Source organism: Carassius auratus, unplaced genomic scaffold, assembly GCF_003368295.1.
Source record: "Carassius auratus strain Wakin unplaced genomic scaffold, ASM336829v1 scaf_tig00011723, whole genome shotgun sequence".
Lineage (NCBI taxonomy): Eukaryota > Metazoa > Chordata > Actinopteri > Cypriniformes > Cyprinidae > Carassius > Carassius auratus.
The window spans coordinates 40864-62235 of record NW_020524237.1 but is presented as its reverse complement, the minus strand read 5'-3'; the positions used below and the strand labels follow the sequence as shown (position 1 = coordinate 62235).

At 37.0% G+C, this 21372-nt stretch overlaps 2 protein-coding genes across 5 annotated transcripts; both read right to left on the bottom strand.

Moving 5' to 3' along the window:
• Window positions 1–1093: 1093 nt before the first annotated feature.
• Window positions 1094–8034, bottom strand: LOC113073266 (palmitoyltransferase ZDHHC20-like). 2 transcript variants are annotated; one of them, XM_026246156.1, is made up of 14 exons: window positions 7661–8034; window positions 7036–7062; window positions 6336–6430; window positions 6007–6127; window positions 5359–5428; window positions 5190–5222; window positions 4978–5098; window positions 3938–3973; window positions 3617–3749; window positions 2611–2737; window positions 2122–2214; window positions 1916–2031; window positions 1790–1837; window positions 1094–1695 (listed from the first exon to the last, which is right to left on the bottom strand). In XM_026246156.1, the coding sequence occupies exons 1-13, from the start codon at window positions 7830–7832 to the stop codon at window positions 1794–1796; spliced, it is 1188 nt and encodes a 395-aa protein (XP_026101941.1). In that variant the 5' UTR covers window positions 7833–8034; the 3' UTR covers window positions 1094–1695; window positions 1790–1793. The 2 variants fall into 2 exon arrangements, with proteins under 2 accessions (XP_026101941.1, XP_026101942.1); XM_026246157.1 differs by lacking the exon at window positions 3938–3973.
• Window positions 8035–8650: 616 nt separating this feature from the next.
• On the bottom strand, window positions 8651–21028 carry LOC113073265 (nucleoporin p58/p45-like). Of its 3 annotated transcripts, XM_026246153.1 has the most exons (14): window positions 20699–21028; window positions 19905–20062; window positions 19759–19791; window positions 19043–19312; window positions 18797–18959; window positions 18650–18715; window positions 18404–18578; window positions 18237–18316; window positions 18013–18131; window positions 17824–17906; window positions 15511–15712; window positions 12062–12145; window positions 10034–10129; window positions 8651–9408 (listed from the first exon to the last, which is right to left on the bottom strand). In XM_026246153.1, the coding sequence occupies exons 1-14, from the start codon at window positions 20782–20784 to the stop codon at window positions 9239–9241; spliced, it is 1785 nt and encodes a 594-aa protein (XP_026101938.1). In that variant the 5' UTR covers window positions 20785–21028; the 3' UTR covers window positions 8651–9238. The 3 variants fall into 3 exon arrangements, with proteins under 3 accessions (XP_026101938.1, XP_026101939.1, XP_026101940.1); XM_026246154.1 differs by lacking the exon at window positions 10034–10129; XM_026246155.1 differs by lacking the exons at window positions 10034–10129; window positions 12062–12145.
• Between the last annotated feature and the right edge of the window lie 344 nt (window positions 21029–21372).

Here is a 21372-nt window from a genome sequence, read left to right as displayed (position 1 = left end):
TCTTTCTAACTGTGCTGATGCTCACTGATGATAAAAAGAGATAAAGAGATAAACAGATGTTCTCAGCACATAACAATCAAATGATGTTTTAAAGAACAATAAACCCCATCTGGTAATACGTACAAGCCATTCAAAGTCAGATCTGAGATGGTGAAGTTTGCCATAAAATGCTGTAGGTGTATAAATAAAACTCCTCCATCGATCTAAATCCATGAAAGACTCCTTTGTTTTTCTGCATGGAGATATTTCAGCTCTTTTTAATGGCTAATTTACTTGTTTCACCCTCATTTACAAAAAACACTCCAGAACAGCAACACTCAGATACGCACTTGCACATGTCTTGACTTGTCAAGGCATTTCTTTAGAAAAATCAGAACACAAATAAAGCAATCACTGCAGTTTACTCACATCTGGATTCCACACATCAGTTCCACATAAGCTCACGCTACAGTCACAGCTGACGGGCACAATTATTATTCCACACTGGACCAAAATATACAAATAGTAACTTGCGACAAATATAAATACACAAAAAGAACCTTTCACCGCTTTGCAAATGGCTTAAAAATAAGTATTCTGAATCTATAGATCTATTCACAATGCTTATGTATAAAAGGAAAAAGGTCAAAAACATAATTTAATCGAGGATTGTGACTAATAAAGTCTGGTGGTACAACACCAAAGACCATTGAGCGCATTATACAATATCAAGCAGTCTCCTGTTGGCCAGTTCTGGTACTACAGGAGGAACCTACAATAATTTATATTCTTTTTTTTCCCAAGATGACACTGGCTACACTGCATGAGCAGAGAGGTATTACTGACATTTTGTAAACACTCCTTAGAGTTTAGAGCTCTGGTATTAAGCCCTTTATTTGGCATATGTAAAATGTGCACAACATTTCACACCAGAATCATCTCAAGATGACGACAAAAAATATAATAAAGGTCACCATACGTGGAGCAGCTTAAGAATGGACAAAAAAAGAAAGAAATTCAGTTATTTGCAGGGAATTTTCCTCTGCCTGGACACACTCCGTTGCACTTTGTGAACATGTGTATATGTATGTGTATATATATATATATATATATATATATATATTTATATATATGTATATATTAGAAGAATGTTAATGAAGTTTAAAAAAAAAAATTAAAGTCTAATATTCCAGAACCTTGTGATCGGAGTTGTCCATTAACTCTGGAGCCATCAACACAATTCTCAAGTCACACTGTTGACTTGGTATGGATCCAGAAAATAAAACATTTCACATCTATCCCTCTGGTAAACAGCAGTTGGTACCAGATGTGGTGCATTTCCTGGTTTACACTTGGAGACCAGTTTCGAAACCTCTAGCGCCTGTATCAATTCACATGCACAAGAAATCTGCATGTGTCGTGAAGGCCTGAGCAACAAAACAGTTTGCTGTGCAAAAACAATGGATGTAAAAGACATGCGTGCAAATCTCTTTGTTAAAAGAGTGCAGCTACTATAGTTGAATGAGGACTGGGAGCATTTTTACAGATGTGAGGACAGATTTGGGACACTCCAGGAGCGATGGGCAAAGGAACGTTCAGAGAAAAAGAGCTGTTTAAGGCATCAGCTTTGATGGCTGTGATTCTCCTCAACAGTCCCCAATACTGGGAGTCGAAGGCACGAGACCACTGAGGATTCACCCCTCACCAGTTTCAGTCCTGTTGAAGGAAATGACATCGTAACTACAGTGTGGTCAGTAAGATTACTTTTTGTTTGCATCAAGGGTGCATGCTTATTGTGAAATCACCTTACCTGGCTATGACTCGCTCTCGATGGAGATAGTGATGGCCTCACTTTCATCTGAAAGGCAAGATGATGTTATTCTTAGAACTCTTTTCTGTCGTTCTTTGCTAGAATGGTGCAAAATATGTTACCTACCAGACTTTAAGATGTGTGTCTCTTTGTGATCTTCTTCAATGTGGTAATCCTTGCCTAACAGACGGTTTTGGGACTCACTGAGGGGGGTGGTTTGCTCAGCAGACCCTTCTACAGCACTGAGGGAAAGAACCACAATGAGAGTTACTGCTATTCATCTGGTTTTGGTTAGTGCCCACCCAGTAGTGAAAGAAGAGATGGCTTCTCACCCTTTATCCAACCCGCCAGGCTGGAGACATTCAGTGGGCTGCTCTGGATCAACAGTAACCAACCGTGTAGGAAAAGAAAAGCCATCTCCTTGACTACAGCAGAAAAAAAAATTATATCTAAATGTATGTTTTAATGGATACTTTATCTAATTTATAAGCTAGAAAATGTTGTATTTGACCATGCAAAACTGGCTGCATTTATATGGCTAACAATACAGTAGAAACAGTAATACTGTGAAATATTATTATTATTTTAAATAATTGTTTTCTATTTTAATATATTTTTGAATGTAATTTATTCCAGCAGTGGCATGGCTGGACTTCTCTGTTTTGTTTGTGAGTCACTATTTGATTGCACTGTAGTGTAAAAAAAAAAACCCACACCAAATTGTAATACTTTGGGTTTTCAAAAGCATTAACTTGGAGTATAAAGCAAAATATGGCCCTAGTAAGCCACACTCATGAAAACAAGTTAGTATTTAGACTCGCCTTGTAAAGACAGGAAGTAGCCAGTACAGCTTCTGGTCCCCAAACACTTGAGCAATGTTCTTGCTGAAGCCCAGGGAAAATCCATTTTTATCAGGGCCATTTCTGAAGACCGGGGCTCTGAACGCTTCTGAAGATAATCAACAACACAGAATTGGGTTAAAATGCATACGCTACTACCTTTATAAAAGTTTGGGTTCAGTAGTTTTTTGTTGTTGTTGTATGTTTTAACTACTTTTATTCAAAAAGGCTGTATTAAAGTTACCAAAGGTGACAGTAAAGACACTGATTTTACAAAAACTTCAACATCAAATAAATGTTGTTTATTTGAACCTTCTAGTGATCAAAAAATAGAAAAAAAATGTGTCACAGTTTCAAAACATTCAAAACATCAAAACATTTCTTAATTACCAAAATCAGTAAATTAGAATGATTTCTGAAGATTGGTGTCTGTAGTAATGATGCTGAAAATTCGGCTTTGCCATAATATAAATATGACTTTTTAATAAATATTCAAACAGTAAATAGGTATTTTAATTAAGAATGATATTTCACAAGATTAAAGTTTTACTGTATTTTAAATGCACTCTTGGTGAGCATAGGAGGCTTTTCAAAATCATTTTATGATCTTACCGACCCCAAACTTTTGAATGCTAGTGTAGATGCATGACAAACCTCAACATGAAATCATGAGCTCTTGTGACTGAAGCTGACTGAGTGGATTTATGCCTTTTCTAAATAAAATTACAGGGCCTGATGGAAAAACAAGCAGGGAACTGCTTCAAAGACTGCTGGACTGATCTGGTCAACACAAGGAAATCTGAATGACCAGTTTACCAAAATAAATCTGAAGAAGGTTTAGCCTGTGCACAGCAAGTCTACTGTTGCTATGGTAACAATACAGAGCAAGTAGCCTAGAGGCATTGCAGCTTAGTTAGAAACATGAATTTATCTATACAGCACATATAGACAAAGATACAAAGATGTGAGTATCGGTCATATGTGTTACCTATGGTGGACCTGTTTTTTCCCACAAGCCACAAGTGGTAAGTGAAGAGTGAAAGAATGCTGATGCAGAACATGGCCGCCACAAAAAAGAGAAACAAGACATGGAATTTGGCGTGAGACTCTGGCAGGTCACTCTGAGAGAGGGGGAGAGAGAAAGGAGACCTGTGAGACAAAGATCAACAACCAACAAGACATGGGCAACAGGTCACTCTGACACAACTTGACAGGAACGCTAGGGTCACAGGGTTAAAGCGACAAAAAACAGTCAATGTAACTCACTGCGCTAACACGGACACGTTTGCTAAACACTGTGAGGGATTACCTTTGGACAATTCTCTGCCGATTTCCTCCGGCAAAGCTTAGTGCAAACAGAGACAGACTGTTAGACACAAGGAAAAGCAAAGCTTCGGGTGCAGAGAGACACGGACAAGAGGGATTACAACAGAAGACAAGTGCTTGTCGAAACATGTACACTACTGTTCAAACGTTTGTGGTCGGTAAGATATTTTTAATGTTTGAAAGAAGTCTTTTGCTCAAGGTTGCATTTATTTTACTCAAAAAGAGTAATATTGTTAAATATTAGTTCTATTTGAATATATTTTAAAACTGAATTTATTCCAGTGATGGCAAAGCTGAATCTTCACTATCATTACTCCAGTCATGAGTGTCGCACGATTATTTAGAAATCATTCCGATTCGCTGAAGAATTAACAAGAATTTCAAGAAATTTTTGTGGAAAACATTTTTTTTTTTTCTCAGGATTTTCTCTAAAGAGTATAAAAGCAAAAAAGAACAGCACTTATTTGAAATAGAAATCTTTTATATTACAGTCACTTTCGGGGAAGTAGTGGGCTAGTGGTTAGAGAGTTTGACTCCTAAACCTAAGGTTGTGGGTTCGAGTCTCGGGCCGGCAGTACCACTACTGAGGTGCCCTTGAGCAATGCTTGTGTGTTCACTACTCTGTGTGTTTGCACTTTGGATGGGTTAAATGCAGAGCACGAATTCTGAGTATGGGTCACCATACTTGGCTCTATGTCACTTGTCACTTAATTTATTACATCACTGCTGAATATAAAAGCTTTCATGATCTTATTTCAAAGCAATCTTACTGACTTTTGAATTGTAATTTAAACAAACAGATGAAATGGAAAGGACAGCATGTATGAGGAGGGCAGAGTGGACAAGACATTAACTGATGCATGACTAGCACATGGAGGAAATGCAGACAGGAACCTGCTGAAATCTCATATCTATCCACATAATGACCTACCTTCATATGACACAATATGGAAATTAAAATGTTTGCTTTTTTTTTTTTTTTTTTTACAAATAAGTATGATGAAAGGTGTGGGATCTACTCACTGTCCAGAACTTTATGAAGTACTGGAGGACAGAGGCTGCAATGAATAAGCAATAAACGAGCGAGTAAGTCAGGAACAAGATGAAGAATTTGTAGTTGGAGAACCCCACACAGTTATTCACCCTGTAGAAGATCGAGAGAAAGAGAGACGTTAGCAGGGTGCTCTTTACAATACTAATAACATTTTGGTGCCAACAACCAGCATCTCACTCACCATGGACAGTGATGATCCATCTTTAGAACACACCTGTCAGGAACAAGAGCAAGAACTGAGTTTAAAGCCCATTCAAAAAAAGAAGACTAAAAACATAAGGTGTACGGAGTAGCTAAAAATCACACAAATAAACCATTAGAACTATTAATGAAACACTAGAGTAACTTACATGTCACATGCAGAACAATGATGACACCTGTCTGGCTTGATGACCTGGCAGCGATCACAGTACCGGATAGCTAGAAGATGAGGGGGAAAAATGGCTATTTTTATGGCAAAATCCAGATTAAAATAGACAATAATGAGGGTAATAATAAACTGAAAAAAAAAAATGTGTAAATATAAAATAGGAATAAATAGACAAAATTAAAACAACAGTAAACAGATCATAAAAAAATAACAAAATAGTAGAAATAATAATAATAATTAAAAAAAAGATCTGTTCTATTCAAACACGTTTTTACATTTTAACAGTAAAGACTATACAAGATGATTCAATTTGATCTTTTAATTTTTTTTTTCCTTTTTCTAACAAATTAATGTTTAAAGACAGATTATTTACACAGAACATCATAATTAGGGTGGTCATCTTGGCTGCCTATGAACCTGGTTACCAGCTAAACCTAAACGAGCGGTTTGTGCCAATAGTCTCTTTTCGCAATAAATTAACAGAATTACTTAAAAGTTTAAAACACATCTCACTCAATAAAATGGCTAAACTTGTGTCTGCTTGAATCTGGTGCTCAGGCCCTTGAGGTACAATCTTGTGGGTAATTCTTAGTACATCTGATTTCATGTGTTTGAGAGAGTCTCTAACCTCCTGCCCCGGTCCGGGTGTAGAGGGGCAGACTGGTGGCCACTCTCTTCAAGATCTCCTGCTGAGTTTCTGGACGCTGTTCCTTCTCATACTGCTCTTTCTCAGATTTGGGTAGACAGAACTGACACACAATACAAAGCAATTAACTCACTGTGTGACAAATCAGCAGCAGACGTAAAATTATACCTATAAAACACTCACTCAAATACTGTGTGCATTTATTCATTATGCATGGATAAACATGTTAATATGCATATCACCTGTGAGGCATGTTACCATGGGCTGCATGTACAAAACAAATCAAACTGTTTGTTTTATACCCACTGTACCTCTTTGGAAGGGGTGCTTGGTCTTGTAAAGATGGTTTTCCAGTACGACCACACAAACATGATGAACGACACATGAAACACAGCCAGGTAGACAACTGCATGGAAGAGAGAAAGTACAGTCGTTAACAACAAGACTGCATGAGCCCGCAGAGAAAAGCCTGCCAGAAACAGTCCGAGTATAAATCAGTCACGTTTGTGATGGCTGATGCACTCTGAGCTGGAAGGCCGAAGTCAGCACAAGCACGGACCAAATAAACCCTTAATAGCCCGACAACTGTGCCAAAGAGACTCTGTCCCTTTCCAAAAATATATACAATTATCTATAACAATTGAAGTAAATTAATTTCCTTGGTATAATATATCGAATAGTTATTTGGTTTGTGAATTTAAGAAATTTTTTTACAAGGGTCTTTTAAAAAAATTATTCTGATTGGCCAGTTGATGGTCATTGGTCAAAACTGTCCCAATGTATCATTCCATATTATATAATAAAATAATTTAAACTCAAATCAATATTTTCTATGCATTTATGTATGCATTATCTGGCAAAATGCAAATGCATAAATGTGTGTGTGTGTGTGTATATATGTATATATATAATCTGTAGTATATAAACACCTTAAAGGTGATGCAACATCATGACTGTACATTAGCCTTAAGTTTGTTTTTTTCTTAAGAAAGAGAGTGAGGGTTTACTCACCTTTTTCAAGAATGCTGGGAATAGTAACTGGAGAGAATATAAAACAGAAAGAGAAAAGAAACTGTTTGGCAGATATGACTCATGGCACATCTGGTTTATCACACTTTCGCTTTTATGGACAAAGCTGAAATATTTAATACACTTTACTTGGAGATGTGACAGAAGACTCAAGGCTTGACTTGTTAACATGTTTGCTTATAAACTTATAAGAAGCATACTGAAAATACCATTTGTGCTATTATTTCTCTAAGAGATTTTCAACAAATCTGATTTCTCAAGAAGAACCTGGACGCTGTCACTAACTGTAACACTGTAAATATTATTTTATAATAATATAATGCTGCATGACTAAATATAAATATTTACATTCAAATGATTAACTGCAAAATAAACGAATACAGTTGTCATCACCACCCAGCTTACACACACTTTCTGACCTTGAATAGGGTGTAAAGCACAACATATGCTACAAAAGCATAATCCTTGTTGTTTTGCTTCCAGTTTAAAATCAGTAGCTTACGATATTAGTCAGCTCATGTAAACAAACCATTCATTGATGATGTTTCAGTTCAGTGACTTCCGGTACGCGCGTGCCACTCAGGTATGAATAATAAAGCTTACTTACACAGACACAGCTCCACCACGTACGCATAATACGACCAGCACACCACTAAGGCAATAAATATCACTGGTATCCACGCCAGACCCCTCTGGCAGCATCTCAGTACATGTGTAGGCGCCATCTTTCTTCTTCCTTGACTACAAAAGACGGGAAAGGAGGGATGTGATCTGTCCATACGTGCCCCACCAACCCCGCCGGCTCAGCTCCGCCTTTGCCCCGCCTCCCATTCACTGTTCTACGGTGAAAGGTCCACTGAAGTGCCTCGAAACACACAGCGATAGTCTATGTGGTGACAAACCTTTCAAACCTTCGAAGCTCCCACTTTTGTTTCCCACTCCCAAGAGATTAGGGCATAAGGATGAAACCCTCCAAACGGAATGCAGGGGCAGTTTCAACTGAAACAGGAAGACAGGGCGGGATATATCGAGCAGCCACGCCCCTTTTAAGAATAGTACATCCGCATTTGACAGCCATACAGTCTAATAGTTGAAACTTTTAGTAAAACAAAATAGTGATAATAATCATGCTGAGGCTGTGTAGTTTTAAAAGTGTTTGATATATGTCGCTCCGTACGTTGGCATCTCCAGAGCAGACTGCTTTTGATTTCATGGGGACTTGAAGGTCTGGTTATTAATATTCATGCCTTTGCATGACGTTTCCCATTAGACTTACCTGATTGGCTGAAAAGCAGACGTTGCTAAGGGGGCGCCAGGCTACTGGCGAATAAACGGCGCGCAGAACGACGGAACGGTTAAATGAATAATGATTTCGTTTTCATAGTAGAATTCTTAATTTCGCGCTAGTCTACCACAGATAGGTTTCGTTTGCGTAACTACTACTTTGTCGGTGTTGTAAATAGTATTACACATGTAAGTTACTCAAATTATTTATAATAATACACTATATAATACATGTTTAATTATGAACTGCACCTGTCGTACTCCTTATACATAATTTATTTCAGTAAAAAAACAACAACAAAATAAACCGACTCAAGACATTATCCTTCTCGCTTCTTTTAATAACAAACACTTCTTTCAAGTTGAAAAATACTTGTTTGCACAAAGTCTGCTTAAGTAAAGATTTTTGTTTTGTTTTTTTTACTGTTTGGTAACAAAAGAAGACAGAAACAAAAATGGGCATACAAGTTCTTACAACATTCTTATACAGGTTGACATCTATTTGGTACAAATAACTAGAAAAGCAATAAACATAGGTCATGTAATGGGATAGGATGACACACTTACAATCACAGAACGTGGTTTAAAAGAAAGCCACTAAGACACAGGTAAACTTAGTTTATGAGTATCTTCAATATCGAGAGCATTTACATTGAAATCCCTTCACGGGTATTCTATGCATCACAAAATATCCTCCATTAGATCTTTTGCAATTTGGACAGCAAACACAGCGTAGTCACAAAGGTAAAAGGGAAGAACTGAAAAGAATCTCAAAAATCCTTCAATGGCATCCAACAGAGAAAATATACATGTACACATACACATATATAAAAATAAAGATCTGAGACGCATCATCTTTACCTCGTGACATTTCCCTTTAACCCTATATAGACTTGCTGTTTTATCTCTTGCCCCTCTTATTTCCTGCTGGTGGCTTTTTGAGCTGTAGCAGTGGCCCTCCTGTCCCAAATCCAGGAGTCTGTGTGTTGGAAACGCCAAAGGTCAGTCCAGCTGATGCATTGATGCTGGGGTTACTGAAGTTGAAGCCAGAGGTGTTAGGTGTTCCAAACCCTGAGAAACAAATATTTTAAAATGTGAGCAGTAAATATTTTACGTTTTCTCAACCTTTACTGCTCCCAACAAGCACTTACCTTATTTTCCGGACTATAAGTTGCACTTTTTATTCATAGTTTGGCTGGTCCTGCGACTTATAGTCAGGTGATACTTATTTATCAAAATTAATTTGACACGAACCAAGAGAAACGAACTAAAAATGAATCAAGAGAAAACATTACCATCTCCAGCCACAAGAGGGCGCTCTACGCTGCTAAGTCCTCCTGTAGTCTACACTGAAACATAGCGCGCCCTCCCGCGGCTAGAGACGGTAATGTTTTCTCTTGTTTCTAAATAAATGCGACTTATAGTCCAGTGCGACTTATATATGTTTTTTTTCCTCATCATGACGTATTTTTGAACTGATGCGACTCAGGTGCGACTTATAGTCCGAAAAATACGGTAAGCATGTCCATTAACAAATAAACCATGCAAATTTGATTTGATATGCAGCGCTTGACCTTAGGCAGCATGATGTTGATGGATTATGGGGGAAAGGATGATTATAATTAAGGGGGAGCTGTTAGTAATGGTTAGCTTTGACGAAAGGGGGTGAGATGGAGGAGGGTGCTAACAAACACACCTGCGCTCAGGCTCCCTCCAGATGGCTTGCTAGAGGAAAACCCAAACGACAAACCTCCTGTTGCCACGCCCCCAAACCCAGGGCCGCTTCCAAATACTGCCGAGACACAGATGGGGGGGATTTAGGTGTTGCGACTACATATTTTCCAGAGATAAACTCTCAGTCAGAGGGCGGGGAGATGGGGGACAGGAATGAATGATGAGTTATATTTGAGATTAACTAGGAAAAACTGATGAAGGAAAAATATGGTTAGGGAAATGTGAAAAATACAAGTTCTATCTACAGTGGGTAAAATATTTATCTGACTACCTGCTGATTTTGTAAGTGTCCACTTGTAATTTTTATGGTAGGTTTATTTTAATGGATGGAGATAGAATACCAACCAAAAAAAAACACATTGTATAAAAGGTCAGAGACAATATTGTAGATCTGGACAAGACTTGAATGGCTACAAGACCATCAGCAAGAAGCTTGGTGAGGAGGAGACACTTGTTGGTGCGATTATTCAGAAATGGTAGAAATACAAAACAACCATCAATTGGCATTGGTCTGGAATTCCATGCAAGATCTTGCCTCATGGGGTAAGGATGATCATGAGAAAGGTGAGGGATCAGCCTCGAACTAAACGGGAAAAGCTTGTTAATGATCTTAAGGCAGTTGGGACCACAGTCACCAAGCAAACTGTTGGTAACACACTACGTCACAATGGACTGGAATCCTGCAGTGCCCGCAAGGTCCCCCTGCACAAGGGATATGTACAGGGGATGCTCATTTAAAGTTTGCCAAAGAATATCAGAAAGATTCAGAGAAGGCTTGTGAGAAAGTGCTGTGGTCAGATGAGACCAAAACTGAGCTCTTTGGCATTAACTTGACTCCCATTTAGGGGTAAATGGATGGGCCATATACTGTAAATCATGGATGAGATCCTCCTTCCCTCAGCCAGAACACTGAAGATGGGTCATGGATCGGTCTTCCAGCATGACAATACCCCGAAACATACCACCAAGGCAACAGAGGAGTGACTCAAGAAGAAGCACATTAAGGTCAAGAAGGGAAACAGCCAGTCTCCAGACCTCAATCCTCTAGAAAATCTGTGGAGGGAGCTGAAACTTCAAATTGCAGAACGACAGCCAAGAAACCTTAAGGATTCAGAGAGAACCTGTAAAGAGGAGTGGATCAAAATCCCTCTTCAGATGCAAATCTGGTGAGCAATTACAAGAAACGTTTCTGCACCAAGTACTAAGTCATGTTTTACTTGGGGATCAAATACTTATTTCACTCAATGAAATGCAAATACATTAATATAATGGGGTTTTTTGGTTGTTATTCCGTCTCTATACGTTAAACCTACCATACAAAGTTCAGACCCTTTATTTCTTTGTATGTGGGCAAACTTACAAAATCAGCAGGGGGTGAAATAAATATTTTCCCCACTGTACAACCTAAACAATAATAAATAAAAAAATTTCTGCATTTTTAAAACAAGAGGGCCAAATTGTAGATCTACAGGAATTTGCCATCATACCATATCTTTATTGATTTTCTGTAGTTTTGCAATACTACTATTTTATAGAGCAAAAAAAACGATGGTCCAAAAAGGACCATACAAGTGCTTCAAATGACTTCCACATTATTTTAAGCATCTTAACAAAAGTTAGAGTTGCAAAAATTCTGAGATATAAGCTCCCGATTGTGAGGAAGATTTTTATTCCATGGTGAAATAAGCTTCCATAGTTTACAGCTCACTATGGGGAAGATTATCAGTAATTAATTTTTTTTTATTATTTTTTTAATAATTTTTCTCTCATAAATCTAACTAATATTAATATGGATTCAGAAGACGTGGAGAACACGAAATGTACAGACTAATTTCATGGGGCTTACAAGCTATGGTCACTATAAACTGTGGATCTTCATGAATATAGATTTAGATCTATATAGAAATGAGATTTTAACTGTCTTTTTAAAAGATTGAGACAAAGCCTTAAGAATGCAAATAGAAAGGGAGAGGTTTATCACAGCAAGTACCTCCGAGGCTGGATGAGCCCATGCTAGTGCCAATACCCGAGGAAAAGGGAGTGCCAAAACTTGCCCCCAAGGGCGCCTGTGGTCCTGGGACAAAGAAAGAGAGCAGAGGAACTTACTCTCACGCACTCTCATATTTAGATCCATATTATCAATATGCATACACTTAAAATTTGATTAAACAGTCATGTGAGAGAAACACATGCTATGAAACCATCCTTTATCCTTATTGAAAGTAAGCGGCACAAGAGCTACATAAAAGCCATATGCATTCTCTAAAATATTGCTTATTATGATGTTGGCGCAAATGCAATATAATAGAACATCAAAACAATAGGCCGTTTTTGCTGCAAATATATATATTTTTCTATTTATTGTACTAATCTGCTTCCAGTTACTTACCATACTTGGATCCATACTTTATTATTTTGATGAATATTCTAAATCACTTAATATGTCAAATGTTAATTATTTCCAAAACAATATCGACAGACATGCTTTTACTTAATGCATTACTAAATTATGCTCCTGTCTCGTTTCCTTTTAGCTGGTTTAAATTTGATTAGATTATTAATTTAGAGATGTGACAAATCAGCATCTCAAATGCAGTCTTTTAATCCAATTCATTAAGAAAATAAATCTATGATTTTTTTTCAGTCAAAAAGAAACAAAGACAAGGGCTTTTCTTTTAAAAAACGGATTTATTGTCAATTCAAATTACATTAAACATGACAAACCATTGAGAACAAACGATTCCTAGTAGTAGCTATTGCATTAACACGGTTTAAAATGATTAAAGCCAACCTGTGCCAAAAATGCATTTCAAACAATGGTTTAAACTAACGCTCTAATTTAAAAGGCACACCATTTCAAAATGCATCAACAAGCATAATAATATATAATAATAAAAAAACCAATCAATTTATAAGTTAGATTATAGAATTCACTATGTTACTATTTGTAAACAACCATGATAATAAGCCCCATATGTGTTCCAAGGAATGGAAACGTATACCAAGCAGCAGAGATGTCTATAAACAGACATCCTGTGTAAGAGCTTTAATAAAGTACCAACACACAAAAGCCACAACTTCCTAAAGGGTTTTTTCAAAACATAACATGCATTAAGATCATTCGTTTGTATAGTAGATTTGCAAATAAAAGCAAAAGAAAGCCTGTAAGATCTGAGATTGGCAATGGCTCCCAGTGAAAGTTCACTGATGGTCTGATTCATATAGCTTTCCCATAAAGCAGAAGATTTGTTGCTTTCGTCTTTTGCGAGAAAAGCTTTGTGAAAAGGGATTACCATCTCCACTATCACTCAAGGCAAGCCTTTGAGTTATGACAGCTACGTTAGCATGAAATAGCAGCTCTGGGCCACAAAAAAAGGCCAAGAATCACAAAAACTGTTCTTCTCAATAATGAAATTTGGCACAATCCTTCACCACGGACCGTTAACAGTCCCATAAAGCAGCATGTTCACTCAAACTGAAGGCTTGAACACTGTAGCCCTTAAATAAAGTTGAAAAAAAGAATGAATGACTAACATCTGTGTGGGATTTTCATCATTTACAGACTTTACTGCAGGGTGTTGGTTGGTTCTATAAGGAAACGACAGCAATTGTTTCTCACAACCTGTGTATGTATATACATAAAAATACTGTGCAACTTATTAAGCCATGCCATTGTATTAGCGCACTAAATATATACAGTTAATTTAATATGCAAAAGCACCCACAACAGCCTAGACTTTCTTAGGCACAAAGGCACAGTCCATTTCCAAGAAAATATTATAGTACTACTGATAATAAAAACCATTAACTGGGGAAAACAACAAAATGTGAATGACGAACAGTCAAGTTTTCAATCAAAAATGATTTTGGCTTATGGATCACACTGATACAGCCTTTTTTTATTTTTATTTTTACTTATTTTCAGTAAAATACCAAATCAAAAATGTCTGTAATTTGATCCTACTCTATAGACCGAGAACCCAGAAAAAGACAAGTTTAAATTAATTTTGTGCCATAGAAGTGGAACATCTAACACCAACTCTCACACCTCCAACCTGCTATTATTGCAAGGAAATATCCATGGGAACCACAAATGCAACCATGGTTACAGACAGAAGGAGGGTGTCACCAAAGCAAAGATACCTTTAATCCAGAACAAAAAAGCACACAGAAATTGTATCATATTCACTGAGCTGTCCGATGAAATACAGTAAATGACCTTAACGCACCTCAGAATCAGTAGCTTGCACACTTCCTTCTACATATGCATATGCAAACCCCATGGAAATCTTGTTCATTCAAATCATTAAGACCACAAAAAGTATATTTTGGAATAAAACCATCTTTCCATAACTAAACCAAACATGCATGATTTTGATGCAAGACAAAATGCTAAAGATATCAAAATACTTGGCAAAGCTACCAAGAGACAACCTAAACAAATTCTGTTCTGATAGATCAGAATATTACAACTGATCTCATATGAAAATGGACACTCATGCAAAAGTGATTATGAAAATTATTTAACGACAGCAATTAAATTTGTTTAGTATTCAGCTATCAAAATGCATGTTAGCAGTATAGTGCCACCAACTGAGAAAAACATGGAAAGAACCAAATGTGTTTCCATCCTAAGGTACAGCAATCCCTTTCCTGCATAGCATGTTTACCCTTTACTAAACTACTTTGCTTTTTTTCCGTCTACTCCCATCTAACAAACATTTTGCTCAGAAAGCTTCAGCCACAGCGGTCGTACTAAAAGTGTTTGTGGGCACTTCAAAATATCAACTTTCACATCTACTATGAAAGAATATGGGTTTGGCTGATTATGGGAACATTAAATGGAAATAAGTGTGAACACATTTCAGTCTGTGTGTAATAGCGAGTCTACGGTGTTTGGCTACTTTGTGTAGTGACGGCTACATTAGTGCTGTTGATCAAATCCTACGACCTTCTGTGCCACTCAAAATAGAAAATGTGTCCCACTAAATCACAAACAGACCACCTCAAAATAACAAACCCCTTTCTAAACCTTCATTGGGTTTGGAATGTTCCCATTGAACTCATTAAACATTAAAACAGCGTTTAATGCTCTTGCTTTATATCTTGTATTTTTTCTTGAGCGAGTTAAAAAGAGAAAAAGAAAGCAGAAGTTGGGCAAGACGGTCAGCATCTAAAATCTCACAGCACACTAACGGGCACACATTGAATCACATGATGTATGTTAAAAGAACCCTGTTGCTCCATATCTCCAAAAGAGACAAGATTTTAAAAAACAAATAACAAAAACAGACATGGCACTGGATTTATTCTCGAATTTGTCTACTCTATCTGCTTTTCTCTATCATTCCCCCCTCCCTCTTTCTTTCTATTCTTCCGTCCCCTCACCATACTATCAGTCTAGAGGTCAAGAGGGCTAGAACTTGAAGGCGGTCAGACCTGGAGCCGGCTGCTGCTGCTGAGTGAGAGTGGCAGCCATTGCAACAGCTGCTGCGTTGGGAACGCTGCCAAAGGGGGCGGGGCCTGTGGTGACGTGCGGAGAACTCTGCCATTTCTTGCCAGTAACACGTTTTGACTCGAATATGTCAGTGGAGTCGTCAAGGAAGGCTCGTCTGTAGCCCAGATACTGATGTTTGAGAGTCTATGGAGAACGACAGAAAAGAGACTTTTCAAATACAATGATTCTGCTTTGATTAAATCATGAAATCTAAATGTATTAAGAAATTGTTGGGCTTGCTTTATTAGTGCATGTTATTACAAAAAATATGTATCCCCTACCGATAAATTAGAATTAGAATAAGAGTTAGAATAAATCTAAAGAGACAGTAAAGAAATATAGACTGTAACAAAAGATAAGTTTTACAAAAAGCGGTTTGAATTTTCTATTCAAAAATTAAGTCTAAAAAAAAAAAAAAGGTGTCCACTAAAATACAAAACCATTATCAAAATAACTAATGTTTTCTTGAGCACCAAATCAGCATATTAGAATGATTTTATTTTATTTTTACTTTACACACACACATACATACATGCATATATACAGGGCTGCAGCTATAGATTATTTTAGTAATCGAGTACTATTCCAATTATTTAAGTCATTTTTCTTTATGAAAGCGTAATACTAGATATACAAGAGAAAATAAGATAGGTCTCTTAAAGTAAACAACTAATTATTTCCTTTTTTAGATAAAAATGTATTACTGAAATTGCATACATTAATAACTGTGAAAACTAAATCCATTTAATACATTTAATTGCCAAATTACATTTAAAATGCAAACACAAATATATAAATAAAATAAATAAAAAACTAAAATCTATTTCACATTACTTTAAAAAGGTAGATATTACAACCTTAAATTATGGCATAAATCAAGAAATATAAAAATCAAGTTCACATTACTTTAAAAAATGTAAACAGTAAGAAAAGGCATAAATCAAAATAATAGTATTAAAAATAATAATATTACCTAAACATTGCATTTATGCTGTGCAACTTTCAGCCTAACTAAAGCTCAAGCATAATATAAGGATTTACTGTCTTCTTGGAAGGCTTTGTGGCTTTTGTAAGAGGCAAAAAATCAGTGGACAAGAAGTTAACTTGGAACAACAGTCCATACACTATGTGTTTCCAAACACATTTTTCTTCAACATGAAAATATAGTTTTTTTTGGAGAATAAACCCTCTTAAATGTCTCTATGCACTGGTGTGTGTGTGTTAATGTAAAACAGTTTTTTGATGTCCTTCATATCCTGTGTACTGGTTAGTTCACAGCAGTGATAGAAATAAATCTGTACTAATAAGTTGAAATAGATTTTTAAATTTTATGGCCATTTTAAACTTTTTTTAGTGTGCATCATCTTTTAAAGCATTTAATTCACATGAACCGACCGTGACACTGAGAACACGCGACCATGCTAATAATATAAAATAATTCCTTATAATACTTTTTGTATACATTAATTGCTTTGTTTAACTGTTCTATTTGATTATAAGACAGACTTATATCCATATGAGACAGAACTGTTAACAATGACAGTAAAGAAGAGAGAGTGTTAGTACTGTTGGCGCTCATCAAAATAAAAGTATCTCCTCGAACACATCGGGCAAGCAGAAAAACTTATAGGCATCATTTTTCATATTTGAAAAATTGCAAATATCGGCCGATATATCGGCCTTGGCAGTCGACCACCACAATCAACATGAATGGCACTTAGTCTTTTACAAAACATAGCTAACTTACGGACAACTAGCCACCATGTTTATTTATGGTCTTAAATATCCCTGCATACCAATGTGCAAACTATCCACACTATCTGCCCTAAATAATATTGAAAACGACTAATATACATAGAATTTAGGATGGATAGTGTGCACATTGCGATGCAGGCTATGTCCAGCATTTATCAGGTTGTGCGTCAATAATAATGGTCCATGGGGAAACAGTGTTCTGTGTGTAGTAAATGGACAGTAAATGCACTAAACGAAGCCTCAATACAAATAATTTGCCTCAATGAGTTACTTGAATTATCTGAGGAATCGTTTCAGCCCTAACACACACACACACACACACACACACACACACACACACACACACACATAACATAAACATGTGCATAGTAAAATATACAATCTAAATAAAATATTTAACACATTTAATATTGATGTATTAATGCATTTAATGTTTATATATAATTCATTTAAAATAAAAATATTAAATATGGTCCACTTTAGACATTTTCAGAACTTACCTTAACATTCTCATGAACTCCCTGCAACTGTGCAGCAAGTGCAACAAACGTCTGGTAGAGTTTCTGCATAGCCAGGGACAAATCTACATGATAAGATGACATCACACAGTCAAGTGGATACCCAAGCTATTTTTTTACCATGTGAATCACGGCTGTGCTTTTGACAGAGAGCATTAATTAGATTAAAACCTTGAGGGGTGATGTGGGAGCCGCTGCTCTGAGTGGTCAGATGATTCTCCAGTTCTTCAATCTGCTGACGGTACTGCTGTAACTGCACCTCAAATTGCTCCACCAGAGTCCGGAAATAACTGGAGAGAGACATGGACAGCACATTGGCAGACAACAATTAAAAGTAAGCAAATTTTACTGCTTATAGTAGGACTTTACAAGTAGAACTGCAAAGATTCACTCACTCGGAAGGCGCCGTGTTCTCATGTTGGAGTCCAGGAGGTGTTTTCTGGGTGCAAAGTGCGATATCAGCATTCTTCAATTCCTGCATGAAGAACAAAAATGGATTACAAGATTGAACAATGCTAAGTTTAACTGTTTGCAACCCGTCTGAAGGACATTTTTTTCCAACCTGAGAGGTTTCCAACTTCAGTTTGTCTATGGAGAGTGAATTTCTCTGCAGCCCACTGGCACAAATGGACAGGAGCTGTCTGAGCGTCTGGATGTCCTCTTGCACTTTGAGAATGGCTTTGGAAGACATCCTGCTGATTTCTTCCTGGACTTGCTTCTGTTCCTTGACAAACTTCCTGTGGAAAAACACATATTAAGTACTAAATCAACTATATGCAACTAGAACAAAGAAAAATGGAGCACTTACTGAAAGTTGTCAACATCTTGACAGATCGGACCTGGCAGGTTTTCATCTTTGAGGGCTTTACTATCCCTGTAGAGATAAAGAGCAAGGTAAGAGCCACTATAATAAATTACATTGAGCCATAATTTGATTTAATAGGGTGGTTCTTACTCCGGTCTGGTGCTTGATAATTTGTCAGTATTTTTTTCAGAGGAAGTACTGAAGTCTACTCCACCCAGGCCGAGATTGGGCGCAGGAGCAGAGGTGGTCGCAACAGAGGTAGAGACTAATCCACCCAGACTCAGGGGTCCACCTAAAGAGGACTGTCCTAAACCTTAAACACATATTAAATGAGTATGAGAGCGAAACACCCGTTTAAACTGAATGTAACTTGATTACAGTTGAAAAAAGGCTGACCTGTCAAGGAGGGGTTGGAAAAGAGACTGGAACCAAAGGAAAACCCCGAGGCAGGAGCAGAGGAAGTGGTGGTAGTTCCTCCTAAGTTGAGGGAGAAGCCTGTGGAGCTGGTCTGAGGGGCTGTGGAGGTCAGGATGGATCCCAGAGTCAGGCCTGTGCCTGTAGCTGCAGAGGTGGTGGCTGTGAGTGAAAAAGGTGTAGCAGAGGCTGCTGGCTTTCCAAAGCCCAGGCTGAATCCAGTAGAGGCAGCGGTCGAGGTGGTAAGACTCCCTACAAACATACAAAATCAACAAAATTGGAAATCAGTACAGCGTGTCTGACAGACTTAACCAGTGATTAACTATCCTGTTAAATCGACATTGCATTTTAATAATGAATATGCATTTTCTTGTGATGTAAAACATTGTGTATACAAGTACTAATAAATTTCATAAATGACAAGTAACACATTAAATGAAAATGAAAATTTGAAGTAGAAAAACACAGAGAATTTGTCTTTTTATTTTCACAGTGTAGTTATGTCAGAATATAAAATTTTATCAGGTTGAAATAACGAGTTAAAATAAAAAAAAAGTTTAGATGTTAATTATGCTTTCTAAAAATATTTTTTTGGACAATGGGGCAATGGAGTCAAGACGTTTCAGGTCCACTGGACTGAAAAAAAGTGATACAACGGAATATATTTCTTCTAGCTTGTTTCTTTAAGAATTACTTACCTAAAGTAAGGCCAGTAGTGGATGGAGCAGCCCCTAAGTGTTAAATAGACAGTCAATTAACAACATGAATTAACTGTGACAATGTTATTTATTATCAAGGGACCAAATTATAATACAAATTATTAAATTAGTGATTGTCAAAGAACCTGAGGCAGGTGTGTTAAAGGTGAATCCAGTTGCTGGTTTCTGTGCAAATAAACTGGACCCAATTCCCAGTGTGGAGGTGGTACTGGTGGCGGCCGGTGTGGATGTTGGCGTGCCAAACCCTCCAAATGCAAATCCACCCGTACCTGCAGCAGGTGTGCTGGGAAAATATCAGACATTAAAAGTCACATTTGTATAACTAACTTTACCCCTAATGATGTTAAACATATCTGCATTTTAAACCGATAGTTCAATTCGATTAAATTTAAGTTTATTAGTATGCGCTATACTAATAAAATTGAATTTAATCGAATTTAACTATTGGTTTAAAATGCAGATATGTTTCCACTATACAAATCGATGCAAAGCAGCTTTACAATGTTTCTACAATATATTTAGAAGTAGCTTATCAGTGGTGACTATGTCAGGACATGTACATAGTAAGGCAGAATTATACAGAAAAAATAAAGATGTAATCGTGAACAGACTATGAACACTATTAACAGCAATTGTTAGTTCACTCACACAAAATAATTTTTTGCAGTTACATAAATATTCATTTCAAGAAAAAGAACATGCATTTAGAGTAGCAAATCAATTCAGTAATCAAATAGGCTTACTTTTTATTTTTTGGGAAGAACATTTAAAATAAATGTGAAACTAAAACCAGAGTTTAAACAGCAAATGGTTATTGACTATCCAAATAAAGTGAACGTTGTAAGCTGTCATTTTAGACGTGTTTATGTTCTGCACAAATCGTTCAATAATTAGCTCACAGTTGAATGTGTCCTCTTACCTTGTAGCAGTTCCGAATGAGAACCCCCCGCCGGTTCCGGTTCCGGTGGACCCGAGGGTACTCGTGCCGAAATTAAAGCTGGACATACTGGACCTAAATTTCCAAAACTTTGACAATCAGAACCGAGCAGGACCGACCTCGTGGAGGCCCTAAAGACACTTCTTACGACATAAGCTGGATAATAAAAGCAACCACCATGAAATTCTGATGTGTATGAAGAAAATCTAGATCAACGAGTCAACCACAGGCAAGTTTGTTAATTTTTAAAACGATAGTGGGTTTCTATGTGCTGAAAACGTTGCGGCGTATGGCTCCTCTTCTTCGGTCTCCTTGTTTTTGCGGTAAAATTCAAATATTATCTGTTACTTCGTATTGCCACCTACTGGCTTGGAGAATCCCTGCAGGCACCTCCATTATTTGTCTACTGTGATGTCTGTCTTGTTTCTGTTGGATTTTGGATTAATAATATAATAACATACATGTTTCCACTTTTTATGTAATATCAGCAACTATCAAAATACTCTTGCATTTGTGAACAAATCTGTTTTTGAACTAACCTTTTAAAGACACAGTTCACCCAAAATAAAAAAAATACAAATTTGGTAATCATTTACCTCAAGTTGTCCCAAACCTCCTAAATACAAAATAAGATATTTTGAAGAATGTGGGTAACC